This window comes from Mirounga angustirostris, unplaced genomic scaffold, assembly GCF_029215605.1.
Source record: "Mirounga angustirostris isolate CCGP_5_RB_7025 unplaced genomic scaffold, mMirAng1.0.hap1 SCAF_4, whole genome shotgun sequence".
NCBI lineage: Eukaryota > Metazoa > Chordata > Mammalia > Carnivora > Phocidae > Mirounga > Mirounga angustirostris.
The window spans coordinates 16,679,763-16,701,726 of record NW_026991712.1 but is presented as its reverse complement, the minus strand read 5'-3'; the positions used below and the strand labels follow the sequence as shown (position 1 = coordinate 16,701,726).

Genomic DNA, 21,964 nt, shown 5'->3' with positions numbered 1-21,964 from the left:
GCAAGGGTGGTTCAACATTCACAAATCAATCAATGTGATAGAACACATTAATAAGAGGAGAGAGAAGAACTACATGGTCCTCTCAATTGATACAGAAAAAGCATTGACAAAACACAGCATCCTTTCCTGATCAAAACTCTTCGGAGTATAGGGATAGAGGGAACATTCCTCAAATTCATAAAATCCATCCATGAAAAACCCACAGTGAATATCATCCTCAACGGGGAAAAGCTGAGAGCCTTTCCCTTAAGATCAGGAACACGTCAAGGATGCCCACTCTCGCCACTATTGTTCAACATAGTACTAGAAGTCCTAGCAACAGCAATCAGACAACAAAAAGAAATAAAAGGTATTCAGATTGGCAAAGAAGAAGTCAAACTCTCTCTTTTCACAGATGACATACTTTATGTGGAAAACCCAAAAGACTCCACCCCCAAATTACTAGAACTCATCCAGCAATTCAGTAATGTGGCAGGATACAAAATCAATGCACAGAAATCAGTTGCTTTCTTATACACTAACAATGCATCTGTAGAAAGAGAAATTAGAGAAACGATTCCATTTACAGTAACACCAAAAACCATAAGATACCTCGGAATAAACCTAACCAAAGAGGTAAAGGATCTATACTTTAGGAACTACAGAACACTCATGAAAGAAATTGAAGAAGACACAGAAAGATGGAAAAACATTCCATGCTCATGGATCGGAAGAATAAACATTGTTAAAATGTCTATGCTGCCCAGAGAGCAATCTATACCTTCAATGACATCCTGATTAAAATTCCAATGACATTTTTCAAAGTGCTGGAACAAACAATCCTAAAATTTGTATGGAATCAGAAAAGACCCTGAATCATCAAGGAAACGTTGAAAAAGAAAAACAAAACTGGGGGCATCACATTGCCTGATTTCAAGCTATATTACAAAGCAGTGATCACCAAGACAGCATGGTCCTGGCACAAAAACAGACATATAGACCAATGGAACAGAATAGAGAGCCCAGATATGGACCCTCAACTCAATGCTAAAACATCTTGAGTAAACCAGGATGGTTGCCACCCAAGCTGGAGCTGACTTTGCAAGGTTTCAAGAGCCAATTGTGTGCGTCTCTCCCCAACTCTATGTTCAGGGAGGTCATGTTAGTAACTTGAAATCAGCTGTGATTTCATATTTATGCTATGGAAATTGGCCTCTGGCACAAATTGGGTTTTTGTCTCCTACCCCCACCAAGAGCTGGTTGTGAGACATGTTCTAGCACACTAGTTTCTCCTTTGTGCTTACACTCCACTCTAGAGATTGCTATCAGATCTCAAGATATATTATTATACTTATTCACTAGTTTATCTCCCTCCCTAGACTATAAACCTCTTGGGACCAAGAATTATGTCCTATTCCTTGTTGTATCTCCAGCACCTAGCACAATGCCTGGCACATTATAGGCACTTGGTAAATGTTTACATATTAATGGAAGCTCATTCGAATTCTCTGTAGCCATGAGGCATTTCTTTTCCCTTCTAGAGGAGGAAGAATCTTCTTCCTTTGTATGTGACAGAATATACCACATCTCTTTTCCTTTGCATCCTGGCCTTACTCCACTTTGTATCAATGTCAAGGGTCAGTGGCAATAGTGGGGACAGAGGAAGGGAAGAGCAAAGTTATCCAGTTAGACATCTTGAGCTGATAATGATGTTAAGCTTCTAGGGTAATGAAGCAGAAAGAATGAAAAAAGGAATAATAAACGTAACCAGGACACCTTAGAGAGCTCATTCAGACCCCACCTGGAGGCTCAACAGGAAATGCAAATGAAAGTGAATACCTAAGACTTTCAGTCTGGAATAGTTTGAGCAAACCATAGTTTGGGGGCTCTTAGAATTAAAACCTATGGAGGAAATTGTGGACTCTGAGGAAGATGCTCTGAGCAAAACATAGATGAATAGCTTTTTGACCCTGGATGCACATTAGAATCATTTGAGATGTTTTAAAATAAACAAATGACTGAGTCCCATCCTGGTCCTATTAAATCAGAATCTCTGATATAGATTTTCAAAATTTACCAGATAATTCCAATGTGCAGCCAGGTGCTGGTCTGACAAAGATTAGAAACTTTCCCATTCACATCCTAATGAATCAGAAAGACAACTTAAAAATGTGCTGAGGGTTGACACAAGTAAGAAATCACAGACTTTATTCAAGGAGCAAAAGATAGAGGGAAGAGGCTTACCAAAGATTCCTAGGGTAGAAATTCAACCTAGGGTTTTCAAAATGGGTGACATGGAACACTGAATATATTAAAGCCTTTTGGACTTTCAACTAAGAAAAGGAATTCATTTTTAAATTGTCTCTCAAGTCTTCTGATTGAGTCATTCTTTGCCTGATGATAGTATGTCTTTCACACTCTTTCAATTCAGTGATTGGCAAACTACAGACTATGGTCAAATTCTGGTCTGTCCACTGTTTTTATAAATAAAGTTTTATTGGAACATATAAATAAAGTTTTACTGGACATTTATTCAATGGGTGCTTTTGCACTTCAATGGCAGAGTTGAATAGTTGTAACAGAGGTTGTGTGGCCCACAAAGCCTGAAATAATTATTTTGCCAACCTTTTCTCTACTTTATGCAAATAGATCTTTTTATCAGAAAACAGATGACAGAATCTGAGCCTTCAGCTGGCAATGGTATTTAGTTAGAATTTAATATAGTCTTTTTTGCTTTCATTTAATTATCTATATTTCAACTGATAATGATTTTCCATTTATGGTACTGATATGAATTTTCTTTTTAAGATAAATATTAGTGTGTCAAAAAGATGAGTGAGTTTAAAGAAAATAATTAATAGAACTATTAGTAGAACAGGTGGCACATGTATTTGGCAACATTCATGAAGGTCATACTTAAGTCTGAAGTTTGGGAAACATTGAATGTATTCAGTCCCCTCATTTTACAGGTAAACTGAGGCCTAGTTATTAAGTCATTTGCCCAGGGTCACTTACTTGCTTTGGAAAAATCTGAACCCCTCCCTAAGGACAATGCTCTTTTACCTCGAAGTGGTTACTCGTTTGTACTTTGAAACCAGTTAGTGTGAATGCAAAGTATTGTACTATTAAAGTTCATGAATTCAGAGCCAGAAATATCCTGGCAACATTTCCACAGACATGTTTAGTAGACATTGATGGGCAATATGAAACACAACAGAGTGGCCACTCATATCTTTAAACATGAATCTTGGGTGATTAGTGGCATATTATTTCATTAAGTTGATTGTTTCTTGGGCATGGTTTCCTTGGAACAACACATTTTTTTTTTAAGTCTTGCTTTTTTTGTTTTAAATCAAAATCTGCTTAGATGCTTGTCAGAGCAAGAAGTAAAACTACTAATTAGAAAAAAAAAATATATCGCATTGTACTTGTTTGGTCTATTTAAACACAGTTTCAATCTTATAAGAGTATTTGGTATTTCACCATGTAGTTATTGTTCCATTAGGATTCTCCATGGTCACACTGACTAACAGCAAGGCTGATTCCTCCATTCTTAGATCTTCTTCCCACTTGGACGTTTCCAGAGTCTGTTAATCAAGGACGTCGACCAGATAGCTAGGCAGTGTGTCAGGATGCCTGAGTTCTAGCTAACCTTAGAAGGGTGCTGAGAACACATAGAACTGTTTGGCTATTGATCTATCTATCCTTTCAGAGATGCAATTTTAAGGTGACATATATGAAATATGTGTTTGGCCATCACTCTAAATGGGTAGGAATATTTGCATCATTTGGCAAAAAAAGGCTGAAAAGAGGAAAAACATCCATTTGAATCAGATCTTGATATGTGTTCTTAAAAAATGAGTATGTTCTTAAAAGGTGAGTGAAACTTCTTAGATTAAAAAAAATGACCTTTCTTCTAAATTTGGGATTATTTGTATGTTGGCATTTTGAGAATACCTTTTAATGAAGACTGATATAATTAGGTCATTTTCCAGAAAGACAAACTTTCTCAGGCTATGTCCTCTGGGTTACACATTAAGTTGGTGTGGTATTTACCTATCAAAGGTGACTACAGGGTTGGGATCTGACCTTAAGGATATCTGACTTTAAGACCCTCCAATATCTAGTGCCCTAAGGTGGTGGACACCATCATTTCTGAAGATATCGACAATATAATCAGAAATACAAACAATGTGACTGACCTGCTATGCACTGAGCTTTGGTATAGGGAGACTAAAGGAGGCAGTCCTTTTGGGGGCTACACCCAAACAGAAGGGAGGTGAGCAAATGGACTGATGATTGTTTCAATTAGTGACTTTCCAGCTGAGCTCTGCTCATCTAAGCAGGAAAACCAGCAGCTCTGAGCAGCCTCAGTACCGAGTATTTCTGTAGGGAAGCCCTTCTCACTCTGGCCATCAGAAGTTACTAATGGGCTAACAGCCTTTCAGGGGAAACCGCTACCTCTCAGCGGCTGTTGTCACCATCAGGAGGACTAGGGTCAATCTTGAAGAAGAGTTGGCTCCACCCTGTGATAAGAAAGGCAATCAGTGTGAGGGAATATCTAGGCCAGAGGGACAGGAGTGCATGTTTACTGATAGAAATTCAGTCAGATAAAGACATTACGGGGGCATCTCCTGCCCTATAACCTTGCTTTTGCTAAGGTCGGTGTCTCATGAAGTGGTTCTCAACCAACCAGGAGCAATCTTGCCTCTCTGGGGACATTTGGGACATTGACATTGTCATAAATAGGGGGTGCTACTAGAATCTGGTCACAGAGATCAGGGATTCTGCTAAACGTCCTACAAGGCACAGAACAGCCCCTCACAACAAAGAATTACCTGGTTCCGATGTCATTCATGTGAAGAGCTAACATGATGAGGGTCTACCACCCTGGCCTATCAGTTGTAACAATTCTATAAACATGTTTCTTTACAAGGTATTGAGAAGGCTGGGCTGCTGGTGCAAATGGCATATAGGTAATGACTCAGGCAAGGTCTCTAGTGACAAAGAGTGAATTGCTGTAGTTATATAAAAGGGAGGATTAGAAGTGGAGCATGATATCTTTTTTCCCTTAGTTTTATTTCAAAGAAACCCAGATGACAAATCTGAAAGATGAGTACTGGGACAAGGTAACTAGGAGGAAGAATCTGAGTTAAAGTCCGTCCATAGTGAGAAGCCTGTCACCCCCCTCTGCTTCCTTGTCTGCATCACAACTGTAGGCATCATGGCCTCAGCTGGCAGGAGCCTCAACTGGCAGCCTCAGCTGACTCATTCTTGGGGGCCCTTTAGTCCTGTGCTGGGCCGGACAACTCGGAGTTTCTCCTAGGGGTGGAATTATATGCATTGTCTGGAAACAAGATTGTGTCCTGGGGAAAGTGACTGCCTTGAGGTTGTCCACAGATTGTTTTGGGAGTCAGAAACCTCTGAAGAGTGTTAAACCTCCAGATATCCAATTACTGCTGTATTGCATCAACGAAAGTGAACTTGGAGGATAAGTTGGTTGTGGGGAGATGATGGCCATTCCTCAACCGTGAAAAGAACCATGCCTTTGAGAGTTATGAAAAATGAAGCACTTTTCTCATTAGAAAATAATTATCCATTTCCTTCTTCTATTGCCAAAGGCTATTTTTTGCCAATTCAATGAGAGTATAAACTTGGGATTCATTGCTTGCAGGGAAAAAAGAAGCAAGTGTACTCTGGGGTCCTCAAGAGTCAATGGTAAGTGGGTAGATGATGAAATTGAAAAGAGCAAATGCTGGGGGCTGAGCTGGGCCATTAGAGCACTGAATGGTGCTGTGTAGAGGGCATAACCAACAGTATGCGGACAAGTTTTGATTTGCTAAAAAGGAAACAAGGTGAAATAGCTAAATTTGCTTTGAGCACATTTCTTTCTCCATCAGAATCAAAACAATGGATGCTATTCTTTCCCCTGGTAAGAGTTGAAATATGCATTGGATCCAAGCCTGTTAATGATTTCTTTAAAATTCTTTTAAACATTTTTATCTTCTTTTTCATTCGCACCACAACCATCCAAACCCCCATTATAGGAAGGGTGAATTATTTGGCTGCCTTTCTACCTGACCTTTGAGTCTTCATTCTCTATTTCAGTCCATCCAATAGCAGCAGCAGCCATAGTAATATTAATAAAAATAATAGTTGTAAGAAAGAAATAATGATAAAGCAATATCCCCAAGCCCCCAAGAATTGGTAAGGCCAACCTCTGCCACAGTGACAGTCCAAGGAGTAGGTACATGACCCAAGCCAACCAGAATTTTTTCCCTGACACGTTATAGATGCTTAGCGAAAGAAACTCTTTTCCTTGATGTTGTTACTCTGGAGCTATGTGAGGCCATGGAGCTCTCTGTGGTGCTTGAGCCATCTGTGGCCATGCCTCCCTCTCACCAAAAACTTTTGCTTCCCACACCACTGGGAAATAGAAAATGTTCATTTTCGGTAGGAGAGAATAAGGCCAACTTACGGAAAGAAGGAGAAAGAGCGAGAGAGCGAGACTGAGAGAGAGCGTGCTAGTTGACAAGATGATTTCCCCAGCCCTGGGATGAATCATGATTCATGGCTGTCCTCTTCCCCTTGGCCAGTGATTGGTCTAGGGATGGGCTTTTGACCAACTCTGGCCAATGAGATCAAAAAGGATGCCTGCTTGGGGCTTTCCAAAAAGATTTTTCTCAATGATAGGGGAGTGGTACATAAGAAGAAAGGCACTTTTTTCTCTATCCCCTTCCTTCTTACTTGTGATCCTGTCATGTGAGATCATGAACTTAAACCCAGACCATTATCTTGTACCTATGAGGGGAGTTGCTGCCAGCACATTGAGGGTGGCAGAATAGAAGGGCAGACATGGCATGGGTCCTTACTGATGTGACTGAACTGCTGAACCAACATGAAGTCCCCTCCTTTCAGCTTCATGTGAGGGCTAATAATTAAATGTCTCCGTTATTTAAGCCACTGTTAATCCTGTAGTGTGCTACTTGTAATCAAACACATACTGACTTGAAAGCAAGAAAAAACAAACAAAACAACTATGAGTTCATACTCCCCAAATTACCCCAAGCTCAGACTTCTCTCTTGAATTTCAGATCCAGCTACCCTGCTAGGCATTACACCCAGGTATCCCATGGATATCTCAAACTCAACAGATCCCAAAACCAAACTCATCCTCGCATTGTGCAAACCTCCACTTTTCCCTATCCCCAGGATGCTCCCCATTCACGTGGGTACACAAGCCAGGTACCTGAGAGTCACTCTATAGTCTTCCTTGTCCCTCACCTACCTGTCCAGTTAGTCAGCCAGTTACAGCTATTTGACCTTCCAATCTGTTCTCTTCTTTCCAATCCCATTGCTGCTGTTTTAGCTGGGAGCAGGGGTTCATCATCTTTCTTCAGGGCCACTGCCTCCCAAGTGTTTTACTTGCCTTTGGTTATGTTTCTCTCCAAAAGTTTTTTTTACCAGCTTCTAGCACGGTCCATCCAAAGGGCAGCTCTGACCTTGTCATTGCCTTATCTGAGATCAGTTAGGGCCTCTCTGTTGCCTAAGATACTGGTTCTTAAAGTGTGGTCCCTGGACCAGCAGCATCGGCATCATCAGGTAACTTGTGAGAAATACAAATTCTTGGGCCCCAGTCTACTGAATCAGACACTCCGGGGATAGGGCCCAGCTCTCTGTTTAAACAAGCCTTCCAAAGGACTCTGATGTACAAAGTTTAGAAACCACTACTGGCCTATAGCAAAAAAACCCCAATTTCCTTGGTGTAGTAGGTTGAATAGTATCCCCCAGATTCTTGTCTACTTGGAACCTCAGAATGTGACCTTAGTTGGAAATAGAGTCTTTGCTTAAGTAATTGTTAAAGGATCATGGATGAGATCATCCCGGATTTAGAATGGGTCCTAAATCCAGTGGCGGGGGTCCTTTTAAGAAGAAGAGAAACAGAGACACACACAGAGGAGAAAGCCATGTGAAGAGGGAGGCAGAGACTGGGTTTCTTCTGCCCTGAGCCAAGGAATGCAATGCCTGGGGCCACCAGGGGCTGAAAGAGGCAAGAAAGAATTCTTCCCTACAGCCTTCAGAGGGAACAGTGGCCCTGCTAACACCTTGATTTCAAATCCCTAGACTCTAGAACTTTGAGAGAATGTATCTCCATTGTTTTAAGCCACCCAATTTGTGGGGTGCCAGGGTGGCTCAGTCAGTTAAGAGTCTGCCTTCAGCTCAGGTCATGATCCTAGGGTCCTGGGATTGAGCCCCACGTCAGGCTCTCCACTCAGCAGGGAGTCTGCTTGTCCCTCTCCCTCTGCCCCTCCTCCTGCTCATGCTCTCACTTGCTCTCGCTCTCTCTCTCAGATAAATAAATAAAATCTTAAAAAAAAAAAAGCCGCCCAGTCTATGATACTTTGCATATTAGCCCTAGGGTACTAATACACTTTGCATAGCAAACAAGGGCCTTTGGGTCTCACCCCTGTGCATCTGTGTCACCACCCCTTGTCCAGTGATCTTTCTATTAAAAATATGTATGGCGCACCTGTCAGGTGTCAAGCCCCAAAGAGACCGTGAGTAAGATGCACTATTTGCCCTGCAGAAGCTCCCAGCCGAGGGGGAGGGGCTAGCAGCTGCACAGGCAGGTGATGCTTGATGGCCTAAGTGCTTTGGCAAGTGAAGAGCTGTACTTCCCGGAGTACTACCCTTCTTGTACCTTTCTGTGTGTACTCCAGCACTGTAAAGAATGCCCTTCTCCACGTCAGGAAGCCTCTTCTACTCTTTCCTCCCACACAGCATCAGCTCCTCTTCTTTTTTTAGTATATGTGCTGCCGAAGCGAGCACATCAGCTCCTCCTCCATCCAAGTTTTGGACATGTTTCTATTTGTGCATCCATCATACATCGTTATAATTATTTATTTATTTGCCTCCCTTGGCAAATAAAATAGCTCCTGTGAGCTATTTTTAAGGGCACAGACTGTGGTCTTTTATTCCTCTTTTTATCTATAGAACCTCAAACAGTACCTGGCTCATAGGAGCTTCTCTTTCTTTCTTTCTTTCATTCGTTCGTTCTTTCTTTCTTTCAGATTTTATTTATTTGGGGGGGGGGGAGAAAGAGAGAGAGAGAGAGAATGAGCAGTGGTAGAGGGAGAAGCACACTTCCCGCTGAACAGGGAGCCTGACATGGGTGCTTGATCCCAGGACCCTGGGATCATGACCTGAGCTGAAGGCAGATGTTTAACCAACTGAGTCACCCAGGCACCCCCAGAGGAGTTTCTTTAAAAGAGTATGTTGAACTAACGGGAAGGATGAAGAGTGGCTTCCTTCCTCTACTGGTGGAGGGACTCTTGAGCTGTCTTTTCTCTGTGCAGTGCTAAGGTGAGTGGTGGGAGAGTGCAGCCTGGGGTCAGGTGGACCAGCAGAATGGGGCAGTTCCCTGGGTTGCGTTTGGTGTGTGAGGCCTTGGAGGAGGGTGTGGGGCTAAGTCGGCTTTAAAGGCCATCATCCGGGCATCTCTGCAAGCTGAGTGATAGGAGTGGTTCATAGCCAAAGCTGGACCATAGCTCCCAGACAAGGCCCATGAGATACTTTTGCTTCAACATTGATTCTCACACTTCCACGAACATCAGAATCACCTGGAGGGGCTTGTTCAGCTGCAGCTGCTGGGCCCTAGCCCCAGAATTTCTGATTCTGTAGATCTGGAGTGGGGCCTGATGATTCCTAACAAGCATTCCTAACAAGATCCTAGGTTATTCTGATGGTTAGTCTGATGATGGTCTGGGGGCCGCATTTAGGCACATTTCTGCACTAGAGGAACACCTGATATTAGACCCATGGCTCTCAACTTTGGGTACATTAGAATCACTTGGGGAGTTTCTAAAAATACAGATACAAGGACCTTACTCACACATTGGTCTGGGGGTGTACCTGGTCATAGGGATTTGGACTCCAACTAAGCAAAACATTGATTTGAGTAAGGCTTATCTATAAAATGTAATGAATTTATTAAACTTTTATTGAGCATTTGCTATGTGCCAGGTTTTGTGTCATTGTAATGGGATACAAAGATGAACAAGTGAGTTATCAGTCCAGTGTGGGGGAAATGTGTGAACAGATAGTTCTAAAATCACATGGGAGGGGAGTGACGGCATTATATGCAGAGTAGCATGAAAGTACTAAGGAAGAGCATTGAATCTAGCTGGGGGGTTAGGGGAGAGGAAGGAGGTTCAGGGATGAGGGTAAAGGGAAGATAATGATCCAGTTCAATAGTTTTAGAAATACTAGTAGGTTAGCTTCTGGTTGGTATAATGTGAGCCCAAGGTACTGTGTGAAGAACTTCTACCTAAATCCCAATCTGTGCTTCACCCCTCACTAGACATTATTTAATCTTTCCTTGCTTCACTTTCCCCAGATTTCAAAGGGGAATAATAATACTACCTCCCTCACAGAGTTGTGTGAGGACTGAAGGACACATGTGCATGGAGTGCTTGGTAGGGTGAAGGGCTCAAACTTCATGCACACGGCCCATGCCCCTGGAACAGCTCAAGGTCTAGCAAGCACTTGAGAAATGTCAGTGGTCATCCGTATCCTTTCAGAAGGCCACTTTGAAACCTCTAATTATGTCCACCATCACTGGGAGTCTTGGTTCTTGCTGCTGTGCAGCAGAGTGGATATACATCGGGTTCCATCCCCTACACCAAGAAGCCCCAGGCTCCTACAGCTTTAAAGCTCTTGTGTCTGTTTTTTGGTTTGTATGTTCTTCCTTCTGTCAGTGTATTAGCCCATAACAGTCTTTTTTTCCACCTCTTCAAAATGACTGCTTTTTATCTACCACAGATGAGAAACCCTCCAAAGCCAAGACTGTGTGATTGTGTTTAAAATACAGCCAACTTGTTTTTTGGGAGATTTTTGATTACTGCTTCAGTGTCCTTGCTGATTATGGGTCTGCTCAGGTTTTCTATTTCTTCCTGTTTCAGGTCTGGTAGTTTATATGTTTCTAGGAATGCATCCATTTCTTCCAGATTGCCTAATTTGTCAATGCCTATGAGCCAGTATAGTTGCTCATAATATGTTCTTATAATTGTTTGAATTTCCTTGTTGTTGGTTGTGATCTCTCCTCTTTCATTCATGATTTTATTAATTTGGGTCCTTTCTCTTTTCTTTTTGATAAGTCTGGCTAGGGGTTTGTTGATCTTAATTCTTTCAGGGTCCAGGGCCGGATGGCTTCCCAGGGGAATTCTACCAAACATTTAAAGAAGAATTAATACCTATTCTTCTGAAGCTGTTTCAAAAAATAGAAATGGAAGGAAAACTTCCAAACTCATTCTATGAGGTCAGCATCACCTTGATCCCAAAACCGGACAAAGACCCCACCAAAAAGGAGAAGTACAGACAGTATCCCTGATGAATATGGATGCCAAAATTCTCACCAAGATACTAGCCAATAGGATTCAACAGTACATTAAAAAGATTATTCACCACGACCAAGTGGGATTTATTCCTGGGCTGCAAGGGTGGTTCAACATCTACAAATCAATCAACGTGATAAAACATATTAATAAAAGAAAGAACAAGGACCATAGGATCCTCTCAATTGATGCAGAAAAAGCATTTGACAAAATACAGCATCCTTTCTTGATTAAAACTCTCAACAGTGTAGGCATAGAGAGAACATACCTCAATATCATAAAAGCCATCTACGGAAAGCCCACAGTGAATATCATTCTCACTGGGGAAAAACTGAGAGCTTTTCCCCTAAGGTCAGGAACATGGCAGGGATGTCCACTATCACCACTGCTATTCAACATAGTACTAGAAGTCCTAGCCTCAGCAATCAGACAACAAACAGAAATAAAAGGCATTCACATTGGCAAAGAAGAAATCAAACTCTCACTCTTCGCAGATGACATGATACTTTATGTGGAAATAAACCTAACCAAAGAGGTAAAGGATCTGCACTCTAAAAACTACAAAACACTTATGGAAGAAATTGAGGAAGACACAAAGAAATGGAAAAATATTCTATGCTCATGGATTGGAAGAACAAATATTGTTAAAATGTCTATGCTACCCAGAGCAATCTACACATTCAATGCAATCATTTGTATGGAACCAGAAAAGACCCCAAATAGCCAGAGGAATGTTGAAAAAGAAAAGCAAGGCTGGTGGCATCACAATTCTGGACTTCAAGCTCTGTTACAAAGCTGTCATCATCAAGACAGTATGGTACTGGCACAAAAACAGACACATAGATCAATGGAACAGAATAGAGAACCCAGAAATGGACCCACAACTCTATGGTCAACTAATCTTCAACAAAACAGGCAACAATATTCAATGGAGGGGTGCCTGGGTGCCTGAGTCGGTTAAGCATCTGCCTTTGGCTCAGGTCATGATTGCAGGGTCCTGGGATCGAGCCCCACGTTAGGCTTATTGCTCAGCAGGGAGCCTGCTTCTCCCTTTCCCCCTACTTCTCGCCCCTGCTTGTGCTCTCTCTCTTGCTATCTTTCTGTCAAATAAATAAATAAAATCTAAAAAAAAGAATATCTGATGGAAAAAAGAAAAGTCTCTTCAACAAATGGTGTTGGGAAAATTGGACAGTCACATGTAGAAGAATGAAATTGGACCATTTACTTACAACATACACAAAGATAAACTCAAAATGGTTGAAAGACCTAAATGTGAGATAGGAATCCATCAAAATTCTAGAGGAGAACACACAAACTCTTTGACCTCGGCCACAGCGACTTCTTGCTAGACATACCTCCAAAGGCAAGGGAAACAAAAGCAAAAGTGAACTATTGGGACTTCATCAAGATTAAAAAGCTTTTGCACAGCAAAGGAAACAGTCAACAAAACTAAAAGGAAACCTATGGAATGGGAGAGGATATTTGCAAATGACATATCAGATAAAGGGCTAATACCCAAGATCTATAAAGAATTTATCAAACTCAACACCCAAAAAACAAATAATCCAGTCAAGAAATGGGCAGAAGACATGAACAGACATTTCTCCAAAGACATACAAATGGCCAACAGACATGAAAAAATGCTCAACATCACCTGGCAACAGGGAAGTACAAATCAAAACCACAATGATATACCATCTCACACCAGTCAGAATGGCAAAAACTGAGTAAGTCAGGAAATAGCAAATGTTGGTGAGGATGCAGAAAAAGGGGAACCCTCTTACACTGTTGGTGGGAATGCAAGCTGGTGCAGCCACTCTGGAAAACAGTATGGAGGTTCCTCAAGAAGCTAAAAATAGAGCTACCCTATGACCCAACAATTGTACTACTGGGTATTTACCCCAAAGATACAAATGTAGTGATCCGAAGGGGCACATGCCACCCAGCAATGTCCACAATAGCCGAACTTTTTGAAGAGCTGAAATGTCCATCGACAGATGAATGGATAAAGAAGATGTGGTTTATATATATAATGAATATTACTCAGCCATCAAAAAGGATGAAATCTTACCATTTATATTGACATGGATGGAACTGGAGGGTATTATGCTGAGCGAAATAAGTCAATCAGAGAAAGACAATTATCACATGGTTTCACTCATAGGTGGAATATAAGAAACAGCACAGAGGATCATAGGGGAAGGGAGGGAAAACAGAATGGGAAGTCATCGGAGAGGGAGACAAACCATCAGAGACTCTTAACTCTAGGAAATAAACTGAGGGTTCCTGGGGGGGGGAGGTGGGTGGAGGGATGGGGTAACTGGGTGATGGGCATTAAGGAGGGCATGTGATGTCATGAGCACTGGGTATGATATATAACTGATGAATCACTGAACTCTACATCTGAAATTAATGATGTATTATATGTTAGCTAATTGAATTTAAATAAAAAATAAAATAAAATACAGCCAACTTTGAGGGGGAGGCTTGTTTTTAAATGAAGAAGGAATGCTTTAGTACATGTCATGTTTTGACATCAGAGGCACTTTTTATTTCCTCCTATAGCCATGGTGGTGTTCTGAAGGACTAATTTTCTGGGATAAATGATTTCCTGATAGAAGAGGTAGGACTGCATGGTCTAGGCTGGTTTCTGCTTGGTTTCTTTCACTAATTCCTTGGGGTTTGGGATCACACTTTAAGGCACACTCTCAGTTAAAGCCATACTTACTTTATCCCAAATTCCGAGTTCACATTTTTACTTCCCTCCAGAGCCTCCCTTCTTTTCTCAGGCATCTGGACCAATTCCCACCTGTTGTTTGGCTCCTGGGTGTTCCTAATCCACCTGCGTCTGAGCTTGCCTATTCCCCTCCTGTAAGTCCCAAACTGTTTTCCATTTTAGACAAGATTTATGTTGGCTAAATATTGGCACAAGCAAGTCATAATGTGGCATGTTCTCAAACACCGTGGCAGATCGCTGAGCAGATGTTCTAACATTGACGAGTTGGTTTTCACTTACGGGCACTTACAATGATACCTGCTTCTTCGGTGGTATGCTGATCTGTTCTTGGAAGAATAGTGTTATGCTCCAGTTCAGCATTTCCCAAACTCAGCTGCACACTTAGCAGGACCTGGGGAGCATTTGCAAGTCCCAGTGCCCAGGCCAACCACCAGACCAGTTAATTCAGACTCTTTGGCCGTGGGGCTCATGCTTCAGTGGTTTTTAAAACTCTGCTGGTGATTCCAATGTGCAGCCAAGTGTGAGAACTTGCTCCCTAGTCTAGTGCTTCCCAGACTGTCAAGCGCATAAGAATCACTGCAGGATCTTGCTAAAATGCAGATCTGATTCAAGAGGTCGCCATGGGTCTGGGATTCTGCATTTCTAACAAACACCCAGGTAACGTAGATGCTGCTACTAACCCAGAGACCAAACTTTGAGGGGCAAGGCAAGTCGTTCCTCGTGCCTGTTCATCAGCCTTACAAAGAATTTTCCAGAAATCATAAGTCCTCTTGAGTTTGTGATTATTTCAACATTTGGCCACGGCTCCCCTAAATCTTGCTCCCTCCCTATTGCTCTGTCCATACCCTGCAGCCCTACTCTAATGGCAAAGGGATTTCACTATTGATCTCAATTTTGTATTTTCCTCCAGATAACGATTCTCCTGAAAACAACCCACGCAAGAGAACAGAAGAGTCATCTTGCTAAACTGAAGCAGATTTTCCTGTGGATCTTATTTTTCTGTTGATGCACAAAGTTCACTGAGCATAAGGTCATGTCCTCTAGGCTAAGCAAACTCTGAACATTGTGTGATTTAGCAAATGATAGTAACTCCTTATCTCGGTTGTTACTGCTCCACATAGGTTAGTCACCAGCACTATGTCTTCAGTTAAAGAAATCATTAATGATAGCGAAAGAACTGGGGGAAAGCACAAAATAAAAAAGTAATTTTCAGTTTTCAGAATTGGCTAGGAAGGCCTCTATATCACAGTTCCTTGGAAAACGTAATTTCCTGGCCAATATCCTACTGGCTTTGGAGTATTGTTTGTCAAGCAGTTGTCTGTGGATCCGGGTCCGTGGATCCGGGTCCGTGGACATATCCTTGGGAATTTGTAACTTTCCTAATCTGTGTTTGCCGCTTGCTGGTAATAACTTAAAAACTAATGTAAAATGTATTAAATCATCAGGATGACCAAGGGCTAACACACAGTTTCAACACCTACATTTATGTTTCTATTTATGATTGTATATAAGCCAGATAGCCGTGTTTTAATTGTTGCAAGCCAATGATAAAAGAATAGAGAACAGAGGGAGGTAAGTTTAATGCAAAAGTCATGCATGTTAGCCAAGAGAAGTCCTGATTGTTTTATAGGGAGTCTTATAAACAAAAGTTTCTCAGTTTTGGACTAGAGAAACATTATAGTAGAACTAAAAAGTTACACACCACATCATATTTTAGACATGCTGTAACACAAAAGAAACCACATTATAGTAATCAGGACCATTTTTTTACATTGACTGTGGCCATTTAATTCCAGCAAAATAACATTATCTATTACACTAAATCAATAACATGCATTTGCTTGCACATTCTCAACTTGGATTTTACTAGTATTTAGTTTTATATATTGGTTTTGGTTGTGCAGTTGCTTCAGAACCAGAAGCATTATAGTTAGAAGTTTGTACATATTCACGTTGCTTTCTAATATAAATAATTGAAGTCATTACCAGGATGATTTTCTGTCCTTTAAGAAGGTTTTGCATTTGCTTACTTAGAAACACAGTCTTAGAACACATTCATTCCTTGTGCCATGTTAAATTCCATTCGCGTTTTCTAAAATATCGTAGTGGCCATATGGTAGCATCATGCTGTCCATTATAAGGCATGATTAAGGGGATACTGTAGGGAAGGGAAGCAGAGCTCCTAGATCACCTTTTTACATTAGCTGCAAACCTTGTAACAGACATTTTCCAGGGAAAGATTTCCCTGCTTGGAAGTCATGCCTGCTGATGACATTTGCAGGCTGGAGGATTGTGGAGGGTGCAACTGGACAAGTCATTGGTGAGTAATACTGGGCCCATGAGAGAGCCCAGTCATACTTATGATTTGGAGGGAAAACCAAATGCTTACAGGCTGTTGGGCCTCTGGCTGTCCACTCCCTGATGGGTGGCTGAGAGGCTGCACGGCTGCCGAGGGTTGGACGTCCCCTTTGGGCAACTGTTGACTGCCTTCTGAGAGGGAGTAAGACTGGCTCTGAGGATTCAGAAAAGAAATACATAAAAATGCTAGACCACTCACATAAGCCAGCTGCCTCATGGGGATGACACTTAAAAGATGAAAATGTCTTCCTAAACGGCTATGGCAGGGGCTCTCTGCAGCTATCAAAAGTATTATCTCTGAAAGATATACTGAATGGCAGGCTCTTGGCTAGCAAAAAAAAAAAAAAAAAAAAAGTTATCTACGGAAGATTTTAAATATGACACCTCCCCGAAGAAGTTATTTGTAGGCTTGCAACCACTGAGTGCAAGTTTAATTTGTAGCAAAGGAAAAAAACTTCTAAACAAAGTTATAGTTTACAGAACATTTTGGAGTTTTATTCTCTTTGGTCCTAGTTTACATAGAATAAATCACTGCTGTGGGGAGCTAGGTTCAGTAAGACCTTATTAAAATGCTTATTGCCACAGCTTTAGATATATAAAAAAATCAAGATTTAACTGTGCCCTGCCTTGGGCATAGTTGGTTCCAAATGGTAGTATTGTAGGCAGTTTTCAGTCATTCATAGTTTATAGACACAGTATTCACATGGGCCTAGACATTTCAGAAAAAAACCCACAAAAACCCCAAACATTAAGTCCATTCCCTGGATATCTGCAAATATCTGAATGTTTGATGCTGCTTAGAAATAATACTGGAATATTTTCACCTTCAGCCCAAGGTATATACAGCCTTGTAGGAACACTTTTACCTTGGCCTATGGATATTTGCAACACGAACCTATCTTCCCCACAAAACTCGGATGAGCATAATTTGTGAGGTTTTGTGCGACTTCGCCACAACGAACAGCTTTGGTCATATGTTCTGCAAATCCATATGAACCGTTGGCTCTGTTTACTGTCTCATTTTAAATGCTTCTCTTTAGCCCCTCCTAAGAGATTTTTGACTAATGGAGAAAAAGTATATTGCAAGTGCATTTTAAAAGCCTGGCATGCCGTTGTGAAAACCAACAATAAGGAGTAATCACAATGATCAAGCGTAAAGGTATCAATCATGATTTCATAGTTTAGTTTAAACTTCTCCACATGCTAACTAAAACGAAAACTTTGTTTGACTCCCAAAGGCAATAAATACTTACATGACGATTGCCCATTTTCGGCTTTCTAAGGCAGTTGTTCTGTATTTCATTAAGAGATCAGCTCTCCCACAGGCCAAGTTTATAATAGTTTTCCCAGGGCACAATATCGCTTGAGTTTAATAAGTAACTTTTGGCATTGAATTTGAATACATTGTTGGGGATGGGTAGGGAGTGGTGATAGTTACAAATGAGCTTAACCTTCCCAAGCTGTCTTTCTAGGCCATCTTTCCAAAATAAAATATTTATTAGTACATCAAGTATAGGCTTTTTAGGTTGAATAGCTTATTCTCAACTAAACCTGTCTCCCTTCTGGATTATTGAGTCGCTATTTTTTTATTTGGGCTATTTATTTAAAATTTTATACCTTGTAATAATAAAAGCATTAACCAAACAAGACTGAAAAAATCTTACTGTTTTACTAACATCACTATTACTATTACACAGAATCCTTTTGAGGGTGATGCCAACATCATCTTTATAATCTAGCTAGTTTTTAAATTGAAAAAGTAGTATGTGCAGATGGTAATTTTTTCCCTAATAGTGTGAAAGGGTACTGTGAAAAGTGAGCCTACTGACCTCCCAGGCCCTTTCCCAGTGGTTTCTTGATGGTTTGCATACTCAGCCTTGTCTGCCTGTCTCTCTATTTATCTCTTTTTCTTCCTCCCTCCCCCCTCTCTCCTCCCTCCCTTCCTTCCTCTCTCCCTCCCTTCCTTCTTTCCCTGGCCTGCATTTTTTTGTTTGTGTTTTGTTTTGTTTTATTGTCAACAAACGGGTTTGTGCAATACATTCTTTTCTATGCTTTTATGCTTCATATACTAAAGAGATATATGACACTGGCACATTTTTTTTCCAGTGGCCACATACTAGTCTTATATGAATGTGAACCAAACCTTATGTCATCAGTCCACTGTTCAAGGTCATGTCGGGTTTTTTTTTTTTTTTTTTTGGTCTTTTGTGTGACTATCTTCATTTATACATCTTTGCCTGTGTGTGCATGTTTATCTGTAGAATAAAATCTCAGGGTATAATTGCTGATCAAAGAGTATATGGTATGTGTTGTAATGAGCACTGGGTATTCTATAAGACTGATGAATCACAGACCTGTACCCCTGAAACAAATAATACATTAATGTTAATTAACTGAATTTAAATTAAAAACATTAAAAAAAAGTATATGCATTTAAAATTCTGATGGGGCACCTGGGTGGCTCAGCAGGTTAAGCTTTGGCTCAGGTCATGATTCCAGGACCCTGGGATTGAGCCCCCAGGTCAGGCCCCAGGGAGCCTGCTTCTCCCTCTCCCTCTGTCCCTCCCCCTCCTTGTGCTGGCTCTCTCTCTCTCTCTCTCTCTCTCTCAAATAAATAAATAAATAAAATCTTAAAAAAAATTCTGATAGATCTTGCCCAGTTGTCCTCTGCACAGACATCAAAATGCTGAACTAGTCGAAGTCCAGCTAACCCATGAGCCTGAATTTCTTTTCCTATTTATTTATTTATTTATTTATTTATCTATTTTTGAGCCTGACTTTCAAAAGGTGGAATGTGTATCTCCCGACAATAATATGCCAGGGCTCATTTTTTTCTACATTCTGGCCATGCTAAACACTATGAGGGTTTTTCATCTCTGCAAATTTCACAGATGAAAAATGATTACCTCTGTGTTTAATTTACATTCTTTTGATATTCTTCAAATTATATATCACACCTCTTAAAGGTCATTTGCATGAATTTTTCTGTGGTCTGCTTATGTCCTTTATTTTTATTTTCAGTTATTAATCTCTTCATTGTTTCTTTGTAACAACACTTTATAATAAGATCTAGGCCTTTGTCAAATGTAATAATTATTTCTCCCCAATTTGTTGTTTGTCTTTTGTTTCTGTTTGAGTGTGTTCTGAGCACATGTGTGTGAGTACAGAAAGTGTTAGTTTTTATGGATATATTGGCTTGTTTAGAAAAACATCTCTATATTAAGATGATTAAGACTTCTTGTACACTTTTTTCAAGTTTTTTTAATGGCTTCTTTTTTATTTACATATTTTTTATTTTCATTGTTTTTTAAGTGCTCTATGCCCAGTGTGGAGCCCTATGCAAGGCTTAAACTCACAAGCCTGAGATCAAGACCTGAGCTGAGAACAAGAGTTGGATGCTTAACTGACTGAGCCACCCAGGTGCCCCATAATGGCTTCATTTTTAAAGGCATTTGGAATGCCTTTAATCCATTTGGAATTGATATGATGTAGAGTAAGGAAGCAATGGTTTCAGCTTTAATTTTGCTTATTCCATAGATCCTAGATAGTTAGGAAATAATTCAGCTTTCCTCATCCAGTCCAAGAGTCCATCTTTATTTACCCTAATTCCCATGCAACATAGTATTAAAATTCTCGTGAGTTTATTAAATTCTGATTGTATATATTCGTTCTTTTGTTCTTTTTTTTAAATTTTATTTTGTTAATCACAATGCATTACATCATTAGTTTTTGATATAGTGTTCCATGATTCATTGTTTGCGTATAACACCCAGTGCTCCATTCAATACGTGCCCTCTTTAATACCCATCACCAGGCTAACCCATCCCCCCACACCCCTCCCCTCTAGAACCATCAATTTGTTTCTCAGAGTCCATAGTCTCTCATGGTTCATCTCCCCCTCTGATTTCCCCCCCTTCATTTTTCCTTTCCTACTATCTTCTTTTTTTTTAAGATATAATGTATTATTTTTTTTTTAATTTTTTTAAAAAAGATTTTATTTATTTATTTGACAGAGAGAGACACAGCGAGAGAGGGAACACAAGCAGGGGGAGTGGGAGAGGGAGAAGCAGGCTTCCCGCAGAGCAGGGAGCCCGATGTGGGGCTCGATCCCAGGACCCTGGGATCATGACCCTAGCTGAAGGCAAATGCTTAACGACTGAGTCACCCAGGTGCCCCTATAACGTATTATTTGTTTCAGAGGTACAGGTCTGTGATTCAATAGTCGTACACAATTCACAGCGCTCACCATAGCCCATACCCTCCCCAGTGTCTATCACCCAGCCACCCCATTCCTCCCACCCCCCACCACTCCAGCAACCCTCAGTTTGTTTCCTGAGATTAAGAATTCCTCATATCAGTGAGATCATATGATACATGTCTTTCTCTGATTGACTTATTTCGCTTAGCATAATACCCTCTAGTTCTGAGCCATGTCATTGCAAATGGCAAGATTTCTTTTTTTTTTTTTTGATGACTGCATAATATTCCATTGTATATATATACCACATCTTCTTTATCCATTCATCTGTTGATGGACATCTTGACTCTTTCCATAGTTTGGCTATTGTGGACATTGCTGCTGAAAAAGAAAAACAAAGCTGGTGGCATCACAATTCCGGACTTCCAGCTCTATTACAAAGCTGTCATCATCAAGACAGTATGGTACTGGCACAAAAACAGACACATAGATCAATGGAACAGAATAGAGAGCCCAGAAATGGACCCTCAACTCTATGGTCAACTCATCTTCGACAAAGCAGGAAAGAATGTCCAATGGAAAAAAGACAAGTCTCTTAACAAATGGTGTTGGGAAAATTGGACAGCCACATGCAGAAGAATGAAACTGGACCATTTCCTTACACCATACACAAAAATAGACTCAAAATGGATGAAATGTGAGACAGGAGTCCATCAAAATCCTAGAGGAGACCACAGGCAGCAACCTCTTCGACCTCAGCCACAGCAACTTCTTCCTAGACACATTGCCAAAGGCAAGGGAAGCAAGGGCAAAAATGAACTATTGGGACTTCATCAAGATAAAGCTTTTGCACCGCAAAAGAAACAGTCAACAAAACCAAAAGACAACCGACAGAATGGGAGAAGATATTTGCAAATGACACATCAGGTAAAGGGCTAGTATCCAAAATCTATAAAGAACTTATCAAACTCAACACCCAAAGAACAAATGATCCAATCAAGAAACGGGCAGAAGACATGAACAGACATTTTTCCAAAGAAGACATCCAAATGGCCAATAGACACATGAAAAAGTGCTCAACATCGCTCGGCATCAGGGAAATCCAAATCAAAACCTCAGTGAGATACCACCTCACACCAGTCAGAATGGCTAAAATTAACAAGTCAGGAAACGATGGATGTTGGCGAGGATGCTGAGAAAGGGGAACCCTCCTACACTGTTGGTGGGAATGCAAGCTGGTGCAGCCACTCTGGAAAACAATACGGAGGTTCCTCAAAAAGTTGAAAATAGAGCCATCGT

The 21,964-nt window shown here is 40.8% G+C and overlaps 1 protein-coding gene across 1 annotated transcript in view; it reads right to left on the bottom strand.

Moving 5' to 3' along the window:
* The window catches only part of ANXA13 (annexin A13), a 56,662-nt gene extending 38,927 nt beyond the window's left edge, over nucleotides 1-17,735 (bottom strand). Inside the window, exons 1-2 of the mRNA XM_045895935.3 lie at nucleotides 17,721-17,735; nucleotides 16,499-16,621 (exon numbers count right to left, since the gene is read on the bottom strand). Of these exons, the coding sequence (XP_045751891.3) occupies nucleotides 16,499-16,621; nucleotides 17,721-17,735 (138 nt within the window). The remainder of the gene's footprint in view (nucleotides 1-16,498; nucleotides 16,622-17,720) is intronic.
* Between the last annotated feature and the right edge of the window lie 4,229 nt (nucleotides 17,736-21,964).